This window comes from Ahaetulla prasina, chromosome 14 (assembly GCF_028640845.1).
Source record: "Ahaetulla prasina isolate Xishuangbanna chromosome 14, ASM2864084v1, whole genome shotgun sequence".
Taxonomy (NCBI): domain Eukaryota; kingdom Metazoa; phylum Chordata; class Lepidosauria; order Squamata; family Colubridae; genus Ahaetulla; species Ahaetulla prasina.
The window spans coordinates 10,661,811-10,684,583 of NC_080552.1; the positions used below are offsets into that span (position 1 = coordinate 10,661,811).

Consider the following 22,773-nt stretch of genomic DNA (forward strand, 5'->3'; position numbering starts at 1 on the left):
CACCAATCGCAGAAATGTTATGACAGTAAAGTTATAACTTCCTTGCTTCCTTCAAACTTCCAACATATAGATTTTTTTGGGGGGGAATATATATATATATATAGAAATGTGTATATATCACAAATTCATATATACAGAATGCCTGCTTTTAAAAAATGAAATCCGTCGTTGAATGTCGCATGCATATATATATATGTACTGGATGTTTGCTTGTTTATTGATGAGTCAGAATCGAAATCAGAATCAGAATAGAGCTGGGAGGGACTTTGAAGGTCCTCTAGTCCACCCCCCTGCTCAAGCAGGCGACCTTGGCCTATACCATTTCAGACAAGTGGCTGTCCAGTCAGTGACTCCTTTTGAAAAAAGCAGGAATTACAGTTTTATAAAAATTCGTCCATTAAATAGGCACCGATTGTGTGCCAACAAGTCAATATCTTGAGTGTAGAGATAGAAAGTTTCATGATAGTAAGGTGACCAATCGTCCTACTTTAGAGAGGACAGTCCTTTGTCCTGTCTCTTGAAAAGTGTTCTCCTACATGTGAATGTGAATTATGAATGCTCCAACACTGGAAATTTTTAAGAAAGTGTTGGATAACCATCTGACTGAGATGGTGTAGGGTTTCCTGCCTGGGCAGGGGGTTGGACTAGAAGGCTTCCAATTCTGTTGTTATATTATATTATACATTTATTTTTTTTATTTATTTTTTATTTATTTTGTCACAACAATATATGTAAGTATCGTACAGAAAGGTTATATAGTATATAAAGGTATAAGCATATATATATAGAATAGAATAGAATAGAATTTTATTGGCCAAGTGTGATTGGACACACAAGGAATTTGTCTTGGTGCATATGCTCTCAGTGTACATAAAAGAAAAGATACGTTCATCAAGGTACAACATTTACAACACAATTGATGATCAATATATCAATGTAAATCATAAGGATTGCCAGCAACAAGTTATAGTCATACAGTCGTAAGTGGAAAGAGATTGGTGATGGGAACTATGAAACGATTAATAGTAGTGCAGATTCAGTAAATAGTCTGACAGTGTTGCGGGAATTATTTGTTTAGCAGAGTGATGGCCTTCGGGAAAAAACTGTTCTTGTGTCTAGTTGTTCTGGTGTGCAGTGCTATATATATATATATAGGAAGAAGAAAAGAAAAACAATAGGACAGGAACGGTAGGCACGTTTGTGCGCTTATGCACGCCCCTTATGGTCCTCTTAGGAATGGGGTGAGGTCAATAGTAGAAAGTTTTTGGTTAAAGCTTTTAGGATTATGAGAAGAGACCACAGGGCCAGGTAAAGTATTCCAAGCACTGATGATTCTGTTACAGAAGTCATATTTTCTGCAATCTAGATTAAAGCGGTTGACATTAAATTTAAATCTATTAGTTGCTCTAGTATTATTGCAATTAAAGCTGAAGTAGTCTTTGACAGGAAGGACATTACAATAGATGATTCTATGAGTTAAACTTAGGTCTTGTCGAAGGCGACGGAGTTCCAAGTTTTTCAAGCCCAGGATTTCAAGTCTGGTGGGATAAGGTATTTTGTTGTTTACAGAGGAATGGAGAACTCTTCTTGTAAAATATTTCTGGACACGTTCAATTATATTGATGTCAGAGATATGGTGAGGGTCCTCCTTTTCGATATTTGAAGACTAATCTGTAAATCTCTGTATTCGATCAATGCCGATCCAATCCGTTACGTGTAATGTGACGTATTTTTATTTGACATGATGATTCACCAAGGCTCGGTACAGTCCGGCGAGACACGATTATGAGATGCATGCGCTCTGCACAGGAGAATTGTTTTGAAAGAGTGCGCTGTGAGCAAGTGGCTTTGTTTACTTCTTACCAAAACACAACACGGCACACATGCATGCGTTAGACTCACTTCTTTCTCGGTGAATATTCAATCATAGACAGGTGAACACAATAATTCACGTTTTATTGATTCATTATCTATTTAATAATTTCCAAATATGTATACCTTTATTTACAAGTTTATTCGCTTATGTTATTGTTTCAGTTTTAATAATTAATTTTATTTATTCAATTGCTAATGATTTTTGGAAAAGTGAGAAATCAAGATTGAATGTTAATACTCTGGCTTGCCTAAAATTCAATATGAAGGATATTTCTTGTTCAGATATCTCCATCATATTGTTAAAAGATGATACATTGACAAAAAATATTCATCAGTGGAAAAGTACTCATTTAAATAATAATTAATAGGCAGGTAAGCATAGGGATATGGTGGCTCAGGGGCTAGGACGTTGAGCTTGTCGATCGAAAGGTCGGTAGCTCAGCGGTTCGAATCCCTAGTGCTGCCGTGTAAAAGGGTGAGCTCCCGTTACTTGTCCCAGCTTCTGCCAACCTAGCAGTTTCAAAAGCACGTAAAAATGCAAGTAGAAAAAATAGGGACCACCTTTGGTGGGAAGGGAACAGCGTTCCGTGCGCCTTTGGTGTTGAGTCATGCCGGCCACATGACCACGGAGACATCTTCGGACAGCACTGGCTCTTCGGCTTTGAAACGGAGATGAGCACCGCCCCCTAGAGTCAGGAACGGCTAGCATGTACGTGCGAGGGAAACCTTTACCTTAAGCATAATTACAATATAAAATGTTATTGTTACAAATGCTTTTAATTATGCATTTATCATATTATAGTGTATTCTGTTGTTGCAATCAATAAAATGTTTCTTTTATTTATGATATTTTTTTCCTTCAATTTATTTGTGTCCTCCTTCTCATTGTCAAAAAGTTGGTCACCTTAAGATAGATAGGTAGATAGATGATAGGTAGGTAGGTAGAGCGATGATAGATAGAGAGATACTTTTTCTCCCCAATTTGGGATGCTCTCATTGAAAGGGCCAAGAGCAGGGCTGAACTTTAAAAAGTTGATAAACTCTGGTGGGAAACTGACCCAGGCCTTATCAAAATAGAATCTGAATAGAGCTGGAAGGGACCTTGGGGGTCTTCTAGTCCAGCCCCCTGCTCAAGCAGGAGATCCTACAGCATTTCAGATAATGACTGTCTAGTCTCTTCTTAAAAGCCTCCAGTGTGATAAAGCATCTACAACTCCTGCAGGCAACTTCTGTTCCACGGGTTAATTCTCCTCACTGTCAGGAAATTTCTCCTTCATTCCAGGTTGCTTCTCTCCTTGATTAGGTTTCCATCCATTGTTTCTTGTTCTGCCCTCCGGGGCTTTGGAAAATAGGTTGACCCCCTCTCGTCTTTGTGGCAACCTCTCAAATACCGGAATACTCCTATCATGTCCCCCCTTCCCCCCAATCCTTCTTTTCTGTAGACTAGCCAAACCCAAGTCCTGAAGGATGGGAATATCTGGCAAGGAGGACAGAAGTTGAAGTGGGTAAAAGGGCCGTGTCCCACGCCAGCTGCCACTTCTCCCTGTTTCTTGGACTCAGCAGCTTCTCTTCTTGCTTTCCAGTCTGCCGAAAGCATCTCGGAGCCCCCTGCCCTGATCAAACCCTCCTCTCTCCCTCCCTCCCTCCCTGCCTAGCTGTCTCTCCTCCCCTCATCTCCTCTTTCGCCTGCAAAAGAAGGGCCAGGCAAACCCAACCAGCCAATGTAATCCCCAGAAGAGTTGAGCTGGGGAGGGTTGGTGGGGGGGGCAGCTTTCTGGAAAGTGTGTGTGTGTGTGTGGAGGGGAGACACAGAAGGGAAAGCAACTCTGTGTAGCTTTTGCTCCTGAACTAGGCGGACAACTTCGGAAGGTGAGCGTTCCAGAGGGACAGGGCAAAAAAATAAAAAAATAAATCTAATCCCACCACCATCTCCCATGCAAAAGTCCACTGACTCATCTAGAGTCATCTAGACTCATTGAGACTCTTTAGAGAGTCTTAAATCTCTCTGTTGCTCTCGTTGTTTTCTGCAGGATTTCCTAGGAGTTGGGTTGGGGGGGGAGGAAAGGCAGCTGGACCAGATCCCCCCTCCCCCCGGCAAGCGTGAATTGGAAAGAGGATGTCTCAACTGTCAGTGAAAGAACATCTGGATGGCATTCTTTCAGACTTCGAAGGTAAGTGCCGCAGAAGGAACCAGGCATCTGGGGTTTCATGGACTGCTTTCCCAAAGATATTCGCTCGCCTTTTCTCTGTAGCTTCTGAGTTTCGGAGGCTGCTGAGAGATTTTTGGATTGGGTTTTTTTTTTTTTAAAGTACGTTGTCCAAGGAAGGGTTAAAATGTCGGATCGCTTTGTAAGCCTCCCAGAGTCTTCTTCAGAAAGAAAAAGAAAAGCAACCGGTTTCTTTGGTTTTAAGAAAATTAGTGCAAAGAAGGTCAGGTCCCAATCCGGGGAGGTGAGGTAAGAGGAACCCAAGCACACATTTTCAGAAGGAAAAGCTTCTCCAGATTTTTAAAAAATCTGGAGAACAGCTCATACCCCGTTTGTTCAGGGCCACCCCTGTCTGTCTTCACTTCTCCGTTGTAAAGGCTACAGTGGTAGAAACCTACTTTGCGTTTGACGGGCGTGAAAGAACTGTTGATGTTGCCGCCAAGTTCACCTTCTAAAGGAGACATTAAATATATACATATCAAGTGACTGACTAGGTGGCTCAGTGGCTTAAGATGCCGAGCTTGTCGATCAGAAAGGTCGGCAGTTCAGAGGTTCAAATCCCCAGTACGGGTCTCCTGCGTGAGTGGGGGGGGGTTGGACTAGATGACCTCCAAGGTCCCTTCCAACTCTGTTACTGTTAACAGAGCTCTATAATGCTGCATCTTGGACAACCCACTTATCGCAAGCTGGCATTAACCACCGACCATTATTTACTCTAATAATTCTTAAAGGGTGGTTCCCCCCCCCCCCAGGCAGTCTCAGTGTCTGCAAAATCACAATGATTTACCAGCCTACACTGAAAAAAAACCCAACCATACAGTATTAAGATGCCATTAAATAATTATGAGAAGCAGGAGCAGCAGTGGATGTGTCCGCTTTTATTTTTTAATGTGGTAAATATTGATAAAGCTCTTTTGGAGTCCTCCGTAATTTTTAAAAGTGAGAAAGGGTCTTGAGAGAGAAAAATTTAAGAAGCACCAATTAAACATATTAAGGTATATATCAGTCACACTAGCCTTCTTCCTTCCTTCCTTCCTTCCTTCCTTCCTTCCTTCCTTCCTTCCTTCCTTCCTTGTCTTCCTTCCTTCATCAGCTTTCCTTCCTTCCTTCCTTCCTTCCTTCCTTCCTTCCTTCCTTCCTTCCTTCCTTCTTTCTTTCTTTCTTTCTTTCTTTCTTTCTTTCTTTCTTTCTCTTTCTCTTTCCTTCCATATGAAACATTCTTGCTTCTCCATGCATCACTTTGCGAATTGCATGACCTCCTCACTTCTCTTACTGCGTCTATCCGTTTCCAGTTTTTTCACTCTTCTTCCTCCCTCCTCACCTATCTTCCCATCTTAGAAATGAGTTTTATTTTCTTTTAAAGTGCTTTATACGGTTTTAACCCCTTCTTATTCGGGAGGCAGTTTTTCCTGTTCTAAATCCGACCCGTTGAAGAGAGTAAAGATTGATAACACTGAGTGTCTCAGTTATTGTGCGGAAATGTTTTTTCCTAACAAGATTTCTAGACTGTAAGGTTGCAAAACTGCATCTCAAGGGGGCATGGAGAAACCTCAAGCCAGAGAGTTGGTTAAATAAGATTTCTCGATGTGAGGGAGGGGAGTCACCAATAGAACTTGAAATCTATTTCAAAGATCAAAAATGGATCCTCAAAGTGTACTGGTAGTCCTCAATGTATGACCACAATTGAGGCTCAAAATGCATGTTGCTAAGGGAGACATTTGTTAAGGGAGTTTTTGTCCCATTTTGCGATTTTTCTCACCGCTTTGGTTAAGGGAATCTTAAATTAGTAACACGGTTGTTAAGCGAATCTGGTTTCCCCCTTTGACTTTACTTGTCAGATGGTCGCAAAAGGGAATCACGTGACCTCCGGGACACGGCCACCGTCATAAATGTGAGCCAAGTTTCCAACGAGTATCTGAATTCTGATCATGTGGCCATAGGGATGCTGCAGTGGTCGTAAGGGCAAGAAAAGGGTCCTGAGTCACTTTTTTCCAGTGCTGTTGTAACTTCAGACAGTCGCTAAATGAACATGTTGTAAACCATTTGAATCATTTAACTCAGGGGTCTCCAACCTTGCCAACTTTAAGCCTGGTGGACTTCAATTCTCAGAATTCCCCAGCCAGCTTTACGGTCGCTAAATGAACATGTTGTAAACCATTTGAATCATTTAACTCAGGGGTCTCCAACCTTGCCAACTTTAAGCCTGGTGGACTTCAACTCCCAGAATCCCCCAGCCAAAGCTGGCTGGGGAATTCTGGGAGTTGAAGTCCACCAGGCTTAAAGTTGCCAAGGTTGGAGACCCCTGAGTTAACTGGACTGCAAAGTTTCTTTCTCCCTTACAGAATCTGACTTGCTCGGGTTGCAGAATTTTAAATATCTAAAGATGTAGAATGCACGGGGGGGGGGGGGGCTGTGAAATGAACGTGGCACGGATCTAATTCAAAACCGTCCATGCTGAACACGGTTTGGGAAAGGAGTTTTCCTCCAAGGCTTTCCAGAGATCTACCTGAGCTCACCTCTAAAGTAACCCTGAGCCCTTGGCTCCGATCCGGACCATGTTTTGAAAATAATTTGGCCCCCGGAGATACGCTGAGAACCCAACACAATAGGAAAGATAATGAGAAGAATAGGAAGTTATCCCAGTTGCAAATGTATTCTGCTCATTTACATTTCTGGATTGAATCCCAGATGAAGGCTGCAGAGAAAGCTGGATGGTTAAGGAGGGAATGTATGGGTTCTATCATGCACAGCCAGGGTGGGGATGAGTCACAGTTTGCTGGTGCTAAGTTAGAAGGGGCCAGCTGTGCCCCTTAGGGCTGTCTGTGACCCCAAGCTAATTTTTTGCAGCCTGCAATCGTAGGCCAATTGCCCAGAGTTTTGAGGTAAGACCAGAGTGGGCTGCTGGGGGTTCGCTGGGGATTCGGGAGAACCTCTAGAATAGAATAGAATTTAGAATTGTTTATTTATTTATTTAGAATTTTTTTATTTTTTATTATCCTTCCTTCCATAGAATAGAATAGAATAGAATAGAATAGAATAGAATAGAATAGAATAGAATAGAATAGAATTCTTTATTGGCCACACAGGGAATTTGTCTTGGTGCATATGCTCTCAGTGTACATAAAAGAAAAGAAAAGATACATTCATCAAGAATCATAAGGTACAACACTTAATGAATAGAACAGAACAGAACAGAAGGAGGAGGAGGAGGGAAAGAAGTGGTAGTAGGAGAAGAATGAGAAAAGTAGGAGCAAAAGGAATAGAATAGAATAGAATTTTTTATTGGCCAAGTGTGATTGGACACACAAGGAATTTGTTTTGGTGCATACGCTCTCAGTGTACATAAAAGAAAAGATACATTCATCAAGGTATAACACTTACAACACTTAAATGATAGTCATATAGCTAGATATAGAGCTTTCTATAGCTAGATAGTCTAGCTAAGATTCTGTGCCGTTCAGAGAACTCCCAAATCCCATTCCTGGCTGGCCCCGCTCATCCCTCCCCTCCCCAGAGTTCCAGCACAACCCTTTTTGGATGCAGGTAAGTGCAGGGCATGTATGGAGGCTTGGGGAGAGCGATAAACGGGCCTACCGGAAGATCAGGAAGGCCAGAAACGGGCCTGTTTCCGGTCTTCAGAGAGCCTCCAGAGCCTGGGGAGGCCGTTTTTGCCATCCTGGAGGCTCAAGGAAAGCCTCTGGAGCCTGGGGAGGGCAGAAACACCCCCCCCACAGCATCGTGCAGGCCACGCCTACCATGGCTACACCCACCCAGCAACCAGGCAGAGAACCCCTTGCTAAAGTTTTTGAAGCCCACCCCTGAGTAGGACATTTGAGAAGACGGTAGCAGCAGTTCATTTGAGAAGCTTCTTGATTGAAAAAACAAACAAACAGTCCTCCCCTCTGCAAACCAAATGAAAGACGACCCTTTTGTCCTTCACCCTCCCCTCCTCCCCTTTCTCAGCTCAGCATGCTAACAATACTTATTTTGGAGCTGGTTAGCCTCAGTCAATCTAAGAAAGAAAGAAAACGAAAATGACATGTTCAGTCAAGGAACTGCCAAGCAGTAAACAGCTTAACCTAAGCATTTTCCAAGATCATGTCCACCCACACTGACAGGGCAAGCTACTTAGAATATAAACTGAGAGGTAGACCCTATTCCTTGAATAGCACTGATGATGTTACCTAGTTTGGTGACGAAACGTCTGCAAGGAAACAGCCGAGCTCAGAGAGCACAAAGGACCCCTTAAAAAAATGACCCGAACAATGAAATGATCCAGCTCTATGTTCACCCATAAACTGTGGTATATACACCACATTGGCCGGCTTCACACAACCCAGTAAGCTATCAATTATGGTTTGTAAAGCAAACAATGCACTAAGCTAAATCGATCGGATGATGGTTTAAAGGCGTGCATGTATGAACTCATTTAGAACTGGGAGAAAAAATGTAACCCTGTCCCTGACCAGAAACAACTTGGTTTTATTATATTTATATGTTCTGTAATTTGGGGCCAAGAAAGATGGCAGTGGGATGATTTGTGGTTAACTCCAGAATTTGAAGTTTGTCAACAATACTTTAGCATGTTAGATGAATCTACCCGTTATCAGACTATCAACAAAATGCTTTGAGCTGAGAAATTTCCTGACAGTGAAAACAATCAGTGGAACAGCTTGCCTCTAGAAGTTGTGGGTGGTCCATCATTGGAGGTTTTGAAGAAAAGATTGGATAAACATTTGTCTAGAATGCTGTAAGACTCCTGCTTCAGCAGGGGGTTGGACTAGAAGACCTCCAAGGTCCCTTCCAACTCTGCCAATGCAGGAGCCTATAATGTAAACCCGAGAAAACAAATAAACAATGTTTTAGCGTGATTTGTGAACTTGTATTCAAATACAAGTTCGAAATACACATTTGAAAACACCCACTGGGAAGTTTAGGCTCTGATCACATTCAGAAATATAAACAGAATATGCAGCAGACATAAACTGAAATGAACTCACATTTTTATCAACATTTTTCCTCCTTCATCTACTTACTGACTCTGGACAGTCTTGTTTGTATTTTATTTGGAAAATAAGTGCCCCAAGGAAAGAGTTGGTCTTTTGTGTATGTGGACCGATTTAAAACAAAAAAAGGAATCTCAAGGAAGTTTCATACCTTTCACAAGCCGAATTTCTCAATCTTGACAACTTTAAGCTATATGGATTTCAACTCCCAGCATTCCCCAGCCAGCATGCTAACTGGGGAATGTTGGGAATTGAAGTCCACACATCTAAAAGTTGATAAGTTTAGAAACACCATTCTATAGATGTCCTTACCTCACCAGTAGAAACTGATGAACCAACCAGGAATGTTAAGCTAAAAATTCAGAATACATGGCAGTATATTTGCATGGGTGAATGTATATAAGGTGAAAAAAATTACTAAGATATACCTTCCTTCTATGTACTTTAACATGTTTATATAAGGGGTATGGGGTATGCTAAGGACCCTTTGAAGTGGTACTTTTAAAGTTGGAATTCAAGCTAACATAAATGGCGTGAAACTGCCATAAAATTATTTTACATACACATATAAGCCCTCTCTGGCTTTCCATTTTCCCCAAACACACCCACATTTCAAAGCATTAAATTTTTATCTACAACTTTACTTTGTTTAACCAGGCAGAGCAAAAACTGGATTTCTGCAACAGAGTCCCTATGAAAAGTCTTCATCATTTCTAGACAATCTACCAGGGATTGACTTAGATTTATATATGCTGCTAAGCAGTGGCTTGCTTTAACCAAAGTTTGGGGAACAAGCCACGATCCTGTCCAAAAGGTGCTTTTTCAGGAGGCAACTGGACTTTCTTGGTTTTTTTTCTTTTCTTTTGAAGACGTTTCACTTCTCATCCAAGAAGCTTCTTCGGCTCTTGACTGGATAGTGGGGAATGGAAGGATTGATACTCCTTGCAGGCAGCTGCTCATTTGCATCCTTTTAGAGGGACGTTGAAGCACTTGGAGGTTTATCTATGTCCTCGGGGTCACCTGAGTTGGTGCTCCTGGTTCCTGTAGTCTGCAATTTTTCCCCTCTGGAAATTCATTCCTCCTCCCACACCCTTCAAAGGGTGTTCAAAGGGTGTTCATCCCAAATTGTATAGCTCAAAGTCTGTAGAGATTCTCCATCATCCAGGTCAAGATTGTTTCAAAGGTGCTTTTTCAGGAGGCAATTGGACTTTCTTGTTTTTTCTTTGAAGACGTTTCACTTCTCCTCCAAGAAGCTTCTTCAGCTCTGACAGGATGGTGGGGAATGGAAGGATTTATACTCCTTGAAGACAGCTGGTCATTTGCATCTTTTTAGAGAGTCCTTGAGGCCACTTGGAGGTTTGTCCAGTCAGAGCTGAACAAACTTCTTGGAGGAGAAGCAAAATACCTTCAAAAGAAAAACAAAACAAAACAAAACGAGAAAGTCCAGTTGCCTCCTGAAAAAGCACCTTTGGAACAACCCTGATCGGATGACTGAGAATCTCTACAGACTTTAAGCCATTGTCCTGATTTACACAACACAGTAAGCCATAAAACATGGCTTCTGTTCCATAGTGGCCTGGTTAATGCTAGTATTAAGCCAAAACCAAACTGAGCATAAATGGTTGATGGACCCAGCTACAGGACATTGCCCTGCTTTGCTTGAGACCATGATCTCATAGGGCTATGTTCACACAACCTTCAATCAAGGAACCATGTTTATGGCCCCAAACAATGTGTGTAAACAGACACTGTGCTACAATGACTGCTGAATAAGGCATTGGACTGTTCATCCAACTTATTGAGTATCATTCCAACTTGGTGGCCCTCCAAATAGGTTAGACTATGGTTTCCATCATTCACCAGCCAGGAATGTTGGCTTGTTGCTCAACCTGCATCCCAGCTCCTCCCAGAGCAGAGACAGGTATAGAATCTCTAGGCTTCCCTACAAAATAATAATAATAATATCATGTCCATATGCAGGTTCAGGAATCCCAGATTTGGCTGCTCCATCAGTGGTGAAGAATCTGATTTTTCAGGGGGGAAATAGCCACAGGGGTTGTAACACGTGTGCATCGAGAGAGTGAGCCAGCTATTTTCTTCCCCTTTGTTTGAGAAATTCAAACAAGATTCCCTTGAAGATCCCTTGAAAGGCTAGAGATCTCTCTTCTTACCCACCCACCCCGCAGTTAAGAAATTGGTCTCTGAAAAATAAATACCTAGAGCAGTGGGATCTCCAACCTTGGCAATTTTAAGACTTGTGGACTTCAACTCCCAGAATACCCTATCCAGGATGGGAACCCTGGAAGGAAAGGAGGGGAGGAAGGAAGGAAGGAAGATGAATGAAAGCTGATAAAGGAAGGAAGACTAGGAAGAAAGGGAGGGAGGGAACAAGGGAGGGAATGAGGAGTTGACATCCGCAAGTCTTAAAGGGACCAAGGTTGGAGACCCCGCTCTAGAGAAAAGAAAGACTAGGGGTGACATAGCAGTATTCCAGTATTTGAGGGGCTGCCCCAAAGAGGAGGGGGTCAACTTATTTTCCAAAGCAACAGAGGGCAGGACCAGAAACGATGGTTGTAAGCAGGAATGAAATCCAGCAGGTTCTGATAGGTTCTGGAGAACCCGTAGAGGAAATTTTGAGTAGTTCGGAGAACCGGCAAATACCACCTCTGGCTGGCCCCATTATTAGTAAAAAAACCAAAATCTGAATTCCACCACTGGATGGAAGCTAATCAAGGAGAGAAATGACTTGGAACTACGGAGAAACTTCCTAACAGTGAGAAGAATCAACCAGTGGAACAGCTTTGCCTCCAGAAGTTTTGGATGCTCCATCACATGGAGGTTTTTCAGAAAAAATTGGGCAACCCCTTGTCTGAAATGGTCTCCTGCTTGAGCAGGGGGCTGGACTAGAAGACCTCCAAGGTCCCTTCCGGTTCTATTCTATTCTACCCTGTATGTTGGGAAGCTCTGAGATTTTTTTGCAAGAAGCAGCTAGAGCAAACAAACAAAAAAACAAAAACAAACGAACGCCCAGCGTTCTTTGGCAATTGGCCTCCCTTCGGAGCAGCTGTTTTGTTCCCACATAAAGCTGAAATTGAGATAATTCAGGCCACCCCACCATGACAGAAGGATAGAGTTTTATTCTAAAAGCTCCTTCAGGAAACCTCTGTGGAGAGACAGCCAGCTCAGAGTTGGAACACGGACAGACTGCAATCACTAGCGTGTGTCTCCCGCAGAGAGAGAGAGAGAGAGAGAGAGAGGGAAGTTTTGTTGGGTTGTTTTTTGTGTGTTTTTTTTTTTGCTTAAGGGTTCCAGTTACCAGCTGTTGCTGTAGCCCTGTCACTCTTCCCACATTTCACAGTTTGTAATTAAGGAAAGTTTGGAGAGAAGAGAAGAGGCGGGGTGGAGGGAGGAAGGAAGGAAGGAACTCCACAATGCATAGAAACCAGGGATGGGCTTCAAAAAGTTTAGCAAGTCTGTTGCTGGCTGGCCGTGGCTATGGTGGGCGTGGCCTAGTCAGTCTCCTGCACCATGGTTGGGGGGTGGAGGGCATTTTTGCCCTTCCCAGATTCCGGAAGCTTTCCTTGAGCCTCCGTGAGGGCGAAAACAGCCTCCCCAGGTTCTGGAGGCCCTCCCAAATTTCCAGTAGACCCGTTTTTCCACCCTCCCTGAGCCTCCGCGCATGCCCGGCACTTACTTGCATCCGAAATGGGCCTCATGGGGACTTCTAGGAGGGGCAGGGTGGGGTGGGTGGGGTGGGGCCAGCCAGAAGTGGGATTTGGGGGTTCTCCGAACTGCACAGAATCTTAGCTAGAGGTTCTCCCGAACCCCTGCGAACCCCCAGCAGCCCAACCCTACTTAGAAACCCTTGGGACTCAACGGTGATCAAAGGCTCCTACATCCGGGACAGATATTGTTGACCACCGGTGTTGATGAGAAGGCCTTCTCCAAACATCTGCAGGACTTGAAGGATCAGGAACATTTTTGACCTCATTATTCAGGTTAAATTGCCATGTTGGCACTTTGCTACAAATAAGTGGGTTTTGGGTTGCAGTTTGGGCACTCGGTCTCTAAAACAGGGGTCTCCAACCTTGGCAACTTTAAGCCTGGCGGACTTCAACTCCCAGAATTCCCCAGCCAGCTTTACGGTCATTAAATGAACATGTTGTAAACCATTTGAATAATTTAACTCAGGGGTCTCCAACCTTGGCAACTTTAAACCTGGTGGACAGCTGGCTGGGGAATTCTGGGAGTTGAAGTCCACCAGGCTTAAAGTTGCCAAGGTTGGAGACCCCTGCTCTAAAAGGTTCACCATCACTGGTATAGAATCTCCTGCCTGAGCACGGGGGCTGGACTAGACAACCTCCAAAGTCCCTTCCAACCCTATTGTTCTATGTTCTCAAATCCGGGTTGGTTGGTGGTGATGGGCTGTATGCTAAAATAAAGCCAGGCCATGACACACCCTTGAAAGTAAATCAGGAAGCCTGTAATTGCGGAGTGTGTCCGGCAAGAACAAAGAATGTTTATCTACAGGAAATATGCATGTGTAAATCTTGTAAAAATTCTGGGTAGTTAGAAAGCTGATAAAAGTAACAAGAGTTAGACAACTTGCAGGCCTCAGCTAAAAATTAGGAATACGGATGGCCTGCAGCCAATTAAATGTGTATTCGATAACTCCTGGGGCATTCATTAGCCAAGGCTTAGGAATAGGGACAGCTAGAGACCAACAGAACGAATTGTAGAATTATTAGGTAAAGATAAAGGTTCTCCTCGCACATATGTGTAAGTCGTTCCCGACTCTAGGGGGCGTTGCTCATCTCAAAGCCGAAGAGCCAGCGCTGTTCGAAGACGTCTCCGTGGTCATGTGGCCGGCATGACTCAACGCCAAAGGCGCACGGAACGCTGTTCCCTTCCCACCAAAGGTGGTCCTTATTTTTTCTACTTGCATTTTTATGTGCTTTCGAAACTGCTAGGTTGGCAGAAGCTGGGACAAGTAACGGGAGCTCACCCCGTTACACGGCAGCACTAGGGATTCGAACCGCCGAGCTGCCGACCTTTCGATCGACAGGCTCAACATCCTAGCCCCTGAGCCACCGCGTTCCTGTTGTCCCACCTTCTCTTTTAGTGAAAACGTATAAAGCTTTCTTAATCCTTGGTTCTTGTTTTCTTGGCATTTTGGCCAGGAGCCCTTTCCCTTGGAGGACTCCAATAAAAAGCAATCAGAAAACCTGCCCCTCGTGTCTGGCATCCATCATTGGCTTCGGCACCAGGCTCAGACCCACATTGGGGACAACAGTGGTACTTTTTGCATTGGGACCCTGCACTTCCTCCAATGAGGAATGCTTCTGGATGTTTCTATGAAAGTGGCAATGGGGAGCAGAGAAACTCTGGTGTGGGCTTTCCTCCTCCTTTCCCTCCCCCACAGATGTGGGGCTGGACGGGCTGGGCTTATAGCTGCCAGCTGTTCCCCGAGCCTAGAAATTATGAATAGACACTTATTAAGTGGATGGTGGGGTGGGCCTGAAGCCTGCTAGACTGGAGATTGAAAACAAGATTTCCTCCAATCCACTCGCTCTTAGGTGCTGCTGGAATAATTCCCTCCCATGTGATTCACAATCAGGATTGTAATGAATGATAAAAGATCAAGGTAAAGGTTCCCCTCGCAGATACGTGCTAGTCGTTCCTGACTCTAGGGGGCAGTGCTCATCTCCGTTTCAAAGCCGAAGAGCCAGCGCTGTCCAAAGACATCTCCATGGTTATCATGACGTGGCCAGCATGACTAAAAGCCAAAGGCGCATGGAACGCTGTGACCTTCCCACCAAAGGTGGCCCCTATTTTTCTATTTGCATTTTTTACGTGCTTTCGAAACTGCTAGGTTGGCAGAAGCTGGGACAAGTAACGGGAGCTCACCCCGTTATGCGGCACTAGGGGCTCGAACCGCTGAACTGCCAACCTTTCGATCGGCAAGCTCAGCATCTTAGCCTCTGAGCCTTTTGAACGATATGAATGAAGAATAGACCAACATAATTTTTTACCGATGGAAATCGGAGTGTGTTCTGGCAACCCACATTCCATTCTTCAACCATTCTGTCTTTTTCTTTTTCTTTTTTTATTAAAAAAGTTTTACAACAACAATTACATTTTTCCCCTCCCCTCTCCCTCCCTCCCTCCCTCCTCCAAAACCCTCCCCCGACTTCCCGGAGCAAACACAAGGTATAGTTCAATAAACAAACAGTCATATATTAAAATTTTAAAATCTAACACAATTATAATCCTTTTTTTTTTTTTTCTCATAAAAAGTTTTATTTTTACAATCATATCAAATAATTCATCCAATGTACAGTTGTATACAATTAGTCGGGCTTGCCCAGTCACTACCCCCCTTTTTAACACTCTTCCCTCTTCTACCTTCTTTTACTTTCCAAACCTTCCTCTCCTTCTCTTATCTACATCCGCTCCTCCCTCCACCCTATACCTTCCTTCTCCCTCTACTATCCCTCTTCCTTCCTCTTCTCCTCTTTCCTACCTCCTACTCTCTTTTCTCCTCCTCACCGTTCTAAAATGGTAACTATGCAGACCCGATCCTACATTAATTATATTTCTTCAATAATCCCTGTACATTAACCATCACTCCATCTCTACCAAAAACCCCCCAGTTCCCCTCCCCCTTACCCCCCACCCCCCATCCCAACTTCCCAGAACAAAATGCAGGGTATCAAAACTAACAATCATAATCCAAAATAATTCCTAAATTATAATCTCTAGTCACACCACACTTAGTCACACTCTCAATTCCCCTCTCCTTCAAAAATATATCTAATACAAAATATTTCCTAAATTTACTCATATGCTATTCAATATTTTTTTATCTGATACTTATTTTAAATATAATCAATCCACATTTTCCATTCTAGAATATATTTTTCTAGTGTATAGTCTTTCAAGTAAGCGGAGATTTTGTCATCTCTGCCAGATTTGATACTTTGAGTGTCCATTCTTCGATTGTAGGTAATTCTTCTTTCTTCCAATACTGAGCAATCAAAAGTCTTGCGACTGTTATTAAGTTCAAAATCAATTTAGTCTCTATAGCTGTGTAGTCCATAATTATTCCTAGTAGATAGAACTGGAGTAAACTTAATCTTCTTTTCAAAATATTCTGCATGATCCACCATACTTTAATCCAAAATGCTTTAACTTTTTTACAAGTCCACCATATATGGTAATAAGTAGCATCTTCACAATCGCATCTCCAACATTTAGCAAGATCTAATATGTGTTTCTTGTAAACAGGTAATGTCAATTTTAAATTGTTTCAAATAATGAAATACTTTCCTTCTCTTCTACGGTGAGTTCAGGCCATTAACATTCCAAGATAGGAAACTTTTGGAACACCAGCCGCAGATCACATTTTACTTTAGGCCTTGCTCCTCCCACTGTTTCCGTTGTAGTAGTTGCCAGTTGTTGTTGTGCCTTCATCTCTTGTTCCTTGCGTTTAGCAGCAGCTCTTGTCAACCTTTGTTCTTTTGAATCTAAACCCGTCAGGTATTTCCAACACTTGTAATAAATCTTCTTCCATCACAATCTGTTCTTGTACCTGCTTCACTTCTCTTCCTTCACTTCAGCCTCCTTCCTCTAGCTTCCAATGGGGAAGACTTCCAACTTAATACCTCAACATAAAATTCTCTTGCTTTTCCAACCGTATTGAAACGATATACTTTCCTGCATAATATACTATTATACCAGTTGGAATATCCCATCTATATTCAATCTGATGTTTTTAAGTTCATTCACCAGGAAGGCAAATTCCTTCCTAGCCCTTAACATTTTTGGTGGAATTTCCTTTAATATCAAAATATCTTGACCAGCAATCTGAATCTTCTCCCTTATATGAAGCTTGCAAAATCTGATTTCTCACTGTTCTGTTTGTAAAATAAATAACAACATCCCTTGGCAACTTTTTTTGCCTTGCTATCCAAGAATTCACACGATATATTTTATCAATTTGATAAGCCACATCTGCTGGACGAGCTGCTAATATCTCAGCAAATACTTCAGAAAAAATTTCCCTTAAATTCTCTTCCTTATTTTCTTTCAAACCTCGAATTCTAAGAGCAAATTCCATATTTCTATATTGTATCAAAACTATTTCATCCTCTGTTTTTTTCCATTTTACTTTGAAATTCATCCATTTTATTTTCTAATTTTAAATTATGTTGCTTAATTTCTTCAACCTCCTCCTCCAATAAAATCACATTCGTTGCCAAACTTCGTACTGCCATTACAAATCCTTCTTTAACTTCTTTATTTCCCACTTGAATTTCTGATATCTGCTCTTTCATTTCAGACATCTCATCAGTTATTACTTTAAATTTTTCTTCTATAAAGCCTTTTAAGTTCTCTTGTAACGCCTCTAAATTCAATGTTCTAGTCTCTGCTGTATGAGCTGGAGAGGCACCAGCTGATAAAGTTCCAGAGCTCTTTGTTACAGTAGACTTTAATTGTTTGGCTGCCATCTTCTATAAAATTATATATTTATTTATTTCCAACTTAATATTCACTTTAAATCTTCTTAACCTCTAAAAAACACAGTCTTTTAAAGCAGTATTTAAAAATCTCCCCTAGATTCTATCAGCAGGCAGCAAAGAGTTAAAGAGTAAAAGCAGCAAGTAACATGCAAATTACCAACTGCAGACCCAACGCTGAAAGTATCGCTTTCGCTTTCCACTCGTTAACTTGTTAACAATTCGCCTCCATTTTTTTACTGTTTTCAAGCTTGTTACAAAGTATCGGGGAATCGGCTTGGCTACTTGCATAAAGTTCTCCCACTTTCGTTCTGTCCGGTATAATCCTTTATTGTCCAAAATAAATCTCGGCGTTTGGTCGTGGTGATTGGTTCCGCCAAAGCAGAAGAATCCTCGGATCTGGAGCACTTCGGGTTACTGGAGGGAACTTAACCCTTCAAACCCCTTTTTTCTCAGGGGCTTTAGGGAAATTCAACCTCTGCCCTCAGCTCACCACCTTCTCCTTCTCCCGAAGAAGGGGTTTTCCGAACCGCTGGACAGCAGATTTAAGCTGTCCTAGCGATTCCACATAATCCAGAGGTTGGTGATCGTAAAGATCACCGCCATCACCTACGGTGCCAAACCGGAAGTCTCAATTATAATCCTTCTCTCTGACATAACCTGACTTCTTCCATTAAAATTAAAAACAACATCCTTCATTCAAAGGCAATCTGAAATTTCTTAATCTGATATCTATTTTGAATATAATCAGTCCAATTCTTCCATTCGTTTAGATATTTTTCTTGTGTACTGTCTTTCAAGAAGGCTGAGATTTTAGCCATCTCAGCCAAATTGGAAACTTTCAATATCCATTCTTCTATTGTGGGTAATTCTTTTTTCTTCCAATATTGTCCAATCAACAGTCTTGCTGCTGTTATTAAGTTCAAAATCAATTTAGTCTCAATCACTGTACAGTCTGTTGTTATTCCCAAAAGGAAAAATTGCAGTAGGAACTTTATCTTCTTCTTCAGAACATTCTGCATAATCCACCAAATTCTTAGAAAAAATGCTTTTAAAAGTAAAAAAACCCACCCTCTGATGATCGCAAGGTTCAGCTAGGCATTGGGGGGGGGGGCAGGGATTTTTGCTACCGGTTCTCCAAACCACCCCCTGCCATCACTAGAATAGAATAGAATAGAATAGAATTTTATTGGCCAAGTGTGATTGGACACACAAGGAATTTGTCTTGGTGCATATGCTCTCAGTGTACATAAAAGAAAAGATACGTTCATCAAGGTACAACATTTACAACACAATTGATGATCAATATATCAATATAAATCATAAGGATTGCCAGCAACAAGTTATAGTCATACAGTCATAAGTGGAAGGAGATTGGTGATGGGAACTATGAGACGATTAATAGTAGTGCAGATTCAGTAAATAGTCTGACAGTGTTGATGGAATTATTTGTTTAGCAGAGTGCTGGCCTTCGGGAAAAAACTGTTCTTGTGTCTAGTTGTTCTGGTGTGCAGTGCTCTATAGCATCGTTTTGAGGGTAGGAATTGAAACAGTTTATGTCCTGGATGCGAGGGGTCTGTAAATATTTTCATGGCCCTCTTCTTGATTCGTGCAGTATACAGGTCCTCAATGGAAGGCAGGTTGGTAGCCATTATTTTTTCTGCAGTTCTAATTATCCTCTGAAGTCTGTGTTTTTCTTGTTGGGTTGCAGAACCGAACTACCGGATCAGATGATCCGGTCTGAACCGGGAGCATTTTACCCCTGCATTGAACCCTTCCTTCCCTTCTTACCTAGTTTCTTCTGCTAAAACTTCTCCGGTGCAGGTCAAAACCCCCAATGTTTGGGGGTTGGAAGATAGCATCAAATCCCTATCTTTGGCTCTCAACCAATTGTTGCTCGTCTGCCTTCATTCTCTCCCTGGGTCAGTTTTTTTGCACCGGGGCCCTTCCAGCTGCACGGATGTTTGGAGTCCCTCCAGCCAGCCTTTTGATTCCCCAGTGACAGTGACGGAGTGTTTGCTGTCATGTTCTCCATTTGGTTCAGAGGGGGGTCAGCTGCTGGAGGTGTTGGAGGAGAGAGGATGAAGGGCAGTGGGAGGCAAAGGGCAGGAGCAAAGGGCTCCTTCACACCCCCAGGGAGGTGGGAAAAGGTTCTCCTTTGTGATGGACACTCAGAGCAGGTGCTGGAGAAAACAGCTGGAGGGCAGAGGGCAGGCAAATAAATGAACTGAAGCTGGCTTTTTGTCGGTTTGCTTCGAGCTGCTGCCATGCTTAGGACTCAGAGAGAAGAGAAGAGAAGAGAAGAGAAGAGAAGAGAAGAGAAGAGAAGAGAAGAGAAGAGAAGAGAAGAGAAGAGAAGAGAAGAGAAGAGAAGAAAGAGTAATATAGGATCGAACAGGGGTCTCCAACCTTGGTCCCTTTAAGACTTGTAGACTTCAACTGACTTTGACTTTGTGTCAGAATGGTCAAAAACTTGGCAACTCCAAATCTCAGCCAGCAAATGCTCTGTCTTACACATTGGAAAAAAGAATCTAAACACTAAATACAAACTCGACGGACATTACCTTACAGATGACCCCACCCTGTTAAAGACCTTCGAGTTTTCATATCCAATGATCTAAGTGCCAAAGCCCACTGTAACTACATCGCAAAAAAGGCTTTAAGAGTTGTAAACCTAATCTTACGTAGCTTCTTCTCCAGAAACACTACACTGCTAACCAGAGCTTATAAAACATTTGCTAGACCAATTCTTGAATACAGCTCGCCTGTCTGGAACCATACCACATTTCAGACATCAATACAATTGAACGTGTCCAGAAATATTTTACAAGAAGAGTTCTCCACTCCTCTGAATACAACAAAATACCTTATGCCACCAGACTTGAAATCCTGGGTTTAGAAAATTTAGAACTCCACCGCCTTCAACAGGACCTGTGTTTAACTCAAAGAATCATCTATTGCAATGTCCTTCCTGTTGAAGACTACTTCAGCTTCAATCACAACAATACAAGAGCAAACAATAGATTTAAACTCAATGTTAACTGTTTCAATCTTGATTGCAGAAAATACGACTTCTGTAACAGAGTTATTAATACTTGGAACACACTACCTGACTCTGTGGTCTCTTCTCAAAATCCCCAAAGCTTCAACCAAAAACTCTCTACTATTGACCCCATTCCTAAGAGGTCTATAAGGGGCATGCATAAGAGCACAAACGTGCCTACCGTTCCTGTCCTATTGTTTCCTTTCATTATATCCAATTAATATAGTTATTACATACTTATGCTCATATATATGCTTATATATTATACAGTTATTTTCATGCTTATGCTTATATACACTGTTGTGACAAAACAAAAAAACAAACAAACTTCCAGAGTTTGTTGACTCTGGGAGTTGAAGTCCACAAGTCTTAAAGGGACCAAGGTTGGAGACCCCTGGGATAGAGTAGAGTAGAACAGAACAGAACAGAACAGAACAGAACAGAACAGAACAGAACAGAACAGAACAGAATAGAATAACAGAGTTGGAAGGGACCTTGGAGGTCTTCTTGTCCAATCCTCTGCTTAGGCAGGAAACCCCACACCACTTCAGACAAATGGTTATCCAACATCACTCTGCTAAACAAATAATTCCCTCAACACTGTCAAACTATTTACTAAATCTGCACTACTATTAATCTTCTCATCGTTCCCATCACCCATCTCCTCCCACTTATGACTGTATGACTGTTACTTTGTTGCTTGTATCCTTACGATTTATATTGATATTGATTGGTTCCTGATTGCTTATTTGTACCCTATGACTATCATTAAGTGTTGTACTTTAAAATTCTTGATGATTTTTTCTTTAATGTACACTGAGAGCATATGCATCAAGACAAATTCCTTGTGTGCCCAATCACATTTGGGCAATAAAAAATCCTATTCTATTCTATTCTTAAAAACTTTCAGTATTGGAGCATTCACAACTTCTGGAGGCAAGTTGTTCCACGGATTAATTGTTCTAAACTCTAAATTTTCTCCTTAGTTCAAGGTTGCTTCTCTCCTTGATTACTTTCCACCCATTGCTTCTTGTCCTGCCCTCTGGTGCTTTGGAGAATAGCTTGACTCCCTCTTCTTTGTGCCTTAAAATAGACCACAGAGGATTTACCTGGTCCTAATGATGGGACTCCCAAATTGACTTTGTCATCATTGTCTACCATTCAGTCGTGTCCAACCCTTGGCCACTCTATGTTTCAGCATTCTCCATGCCCCTCTGTCTCGCACTGCCTCCTTCAGAGCTTCCCATGGTCATCCCAGTGTCATCTTTTATAGCAGTGGTCACCAACCAGTGGTCTGTGGACCACTGGTGGTCCGCGAGAAAATTTTGGTGGTCCGCAGAAAAATTATTTGCATTTTTTATACTGCACTAAATACTATTTATCTTTTTAAAAAATTAGTGGTCCTCGGATTTAAAATATGAATTTTTAAATTTGATTTATATCCGCCTTCTCTGAAAACTCAGGGCGGCTTACATTGTGTTAAGCAATAGTCTTCATCCATTTGTATATTATATACAAAGTCAACTTTTATTGCCCCCAACAATCTGGGTCCTCATTTTACCTACCTTATAAAGGATGGAAGGCTGAGTCAACCTTGGGCCTGGTGGGACTTGAACTTGCAGTAATTGCAAGCAGCTGTGTTAATTGAATAGAATAGAATAGAATAGAATAGAATAGAATAGAATAGAATTTATTTATTTATATTTATTTATTTTTCATATTTGTATACCTCCCTATCTCCCTAGGGACTCACGGCGCTTCACAGGCAATTAAAAATACATATAAAAAGTTAAAATAACAGTTAAAACAGTTAAAAGAATAGAATAGAATAGAATAGAATTTTATTGGCCAAGTGTGATTGGACACACAAGGAATTTGTCTTTGTGCATACGCTCTTAGTGTACATAAAAGAATAGATACGTTCATCAAGGTACAACATTTACAACACAATTGATGGTCAATATATCAATATAAATCATAAGGATTGCCAGCAACAAGTTGCAGTCATACAGTCATAAGTGGAAGGAGATTGGTGATGGGAACTATGAGACGATTAATAGTAGTGCAGATTCAGTAAATAGTTTGACAGTGTTGAGGGAATTATTTGTTTAGCAGAGTGATGG

The 22,773-nt window shown here is 41.9% G+C and overlaps 1 protein-coding gene across 2 annotated transcripts in view; it reads left to right on the forward strand.

The window, feature by feature from the left end:
• The first annotated feature begins 3,659 nt into the window (after positions 1–3,659).
• The window catches only part of SEPTIN12 (septin 12), a 113,957-nt gene continuing 94,843 nt past the window's right edge, over positions 3,660–22,773 (forward strand). Inside the window, exons 1-2 of one of the 2 annotated variants that reach the window (XM_058157573.1) lie at positions 3,660–3,744; positions 3,906–4,046. In XM_058157573.1, coding sequence (XP_058013556.1) covers positions 3,992–4,046 — 55 coding nt within the window. In that variant the 5' untranslated portion in view covers positions 3,660–3,744; positions 3,906–3,991. The remainder of the gene's footprint in view (positions 3,745–3,905; positions 4,047–22,773) is intronic. The other variant, XM_058157572.1, reaches the window with a different exon arrangement.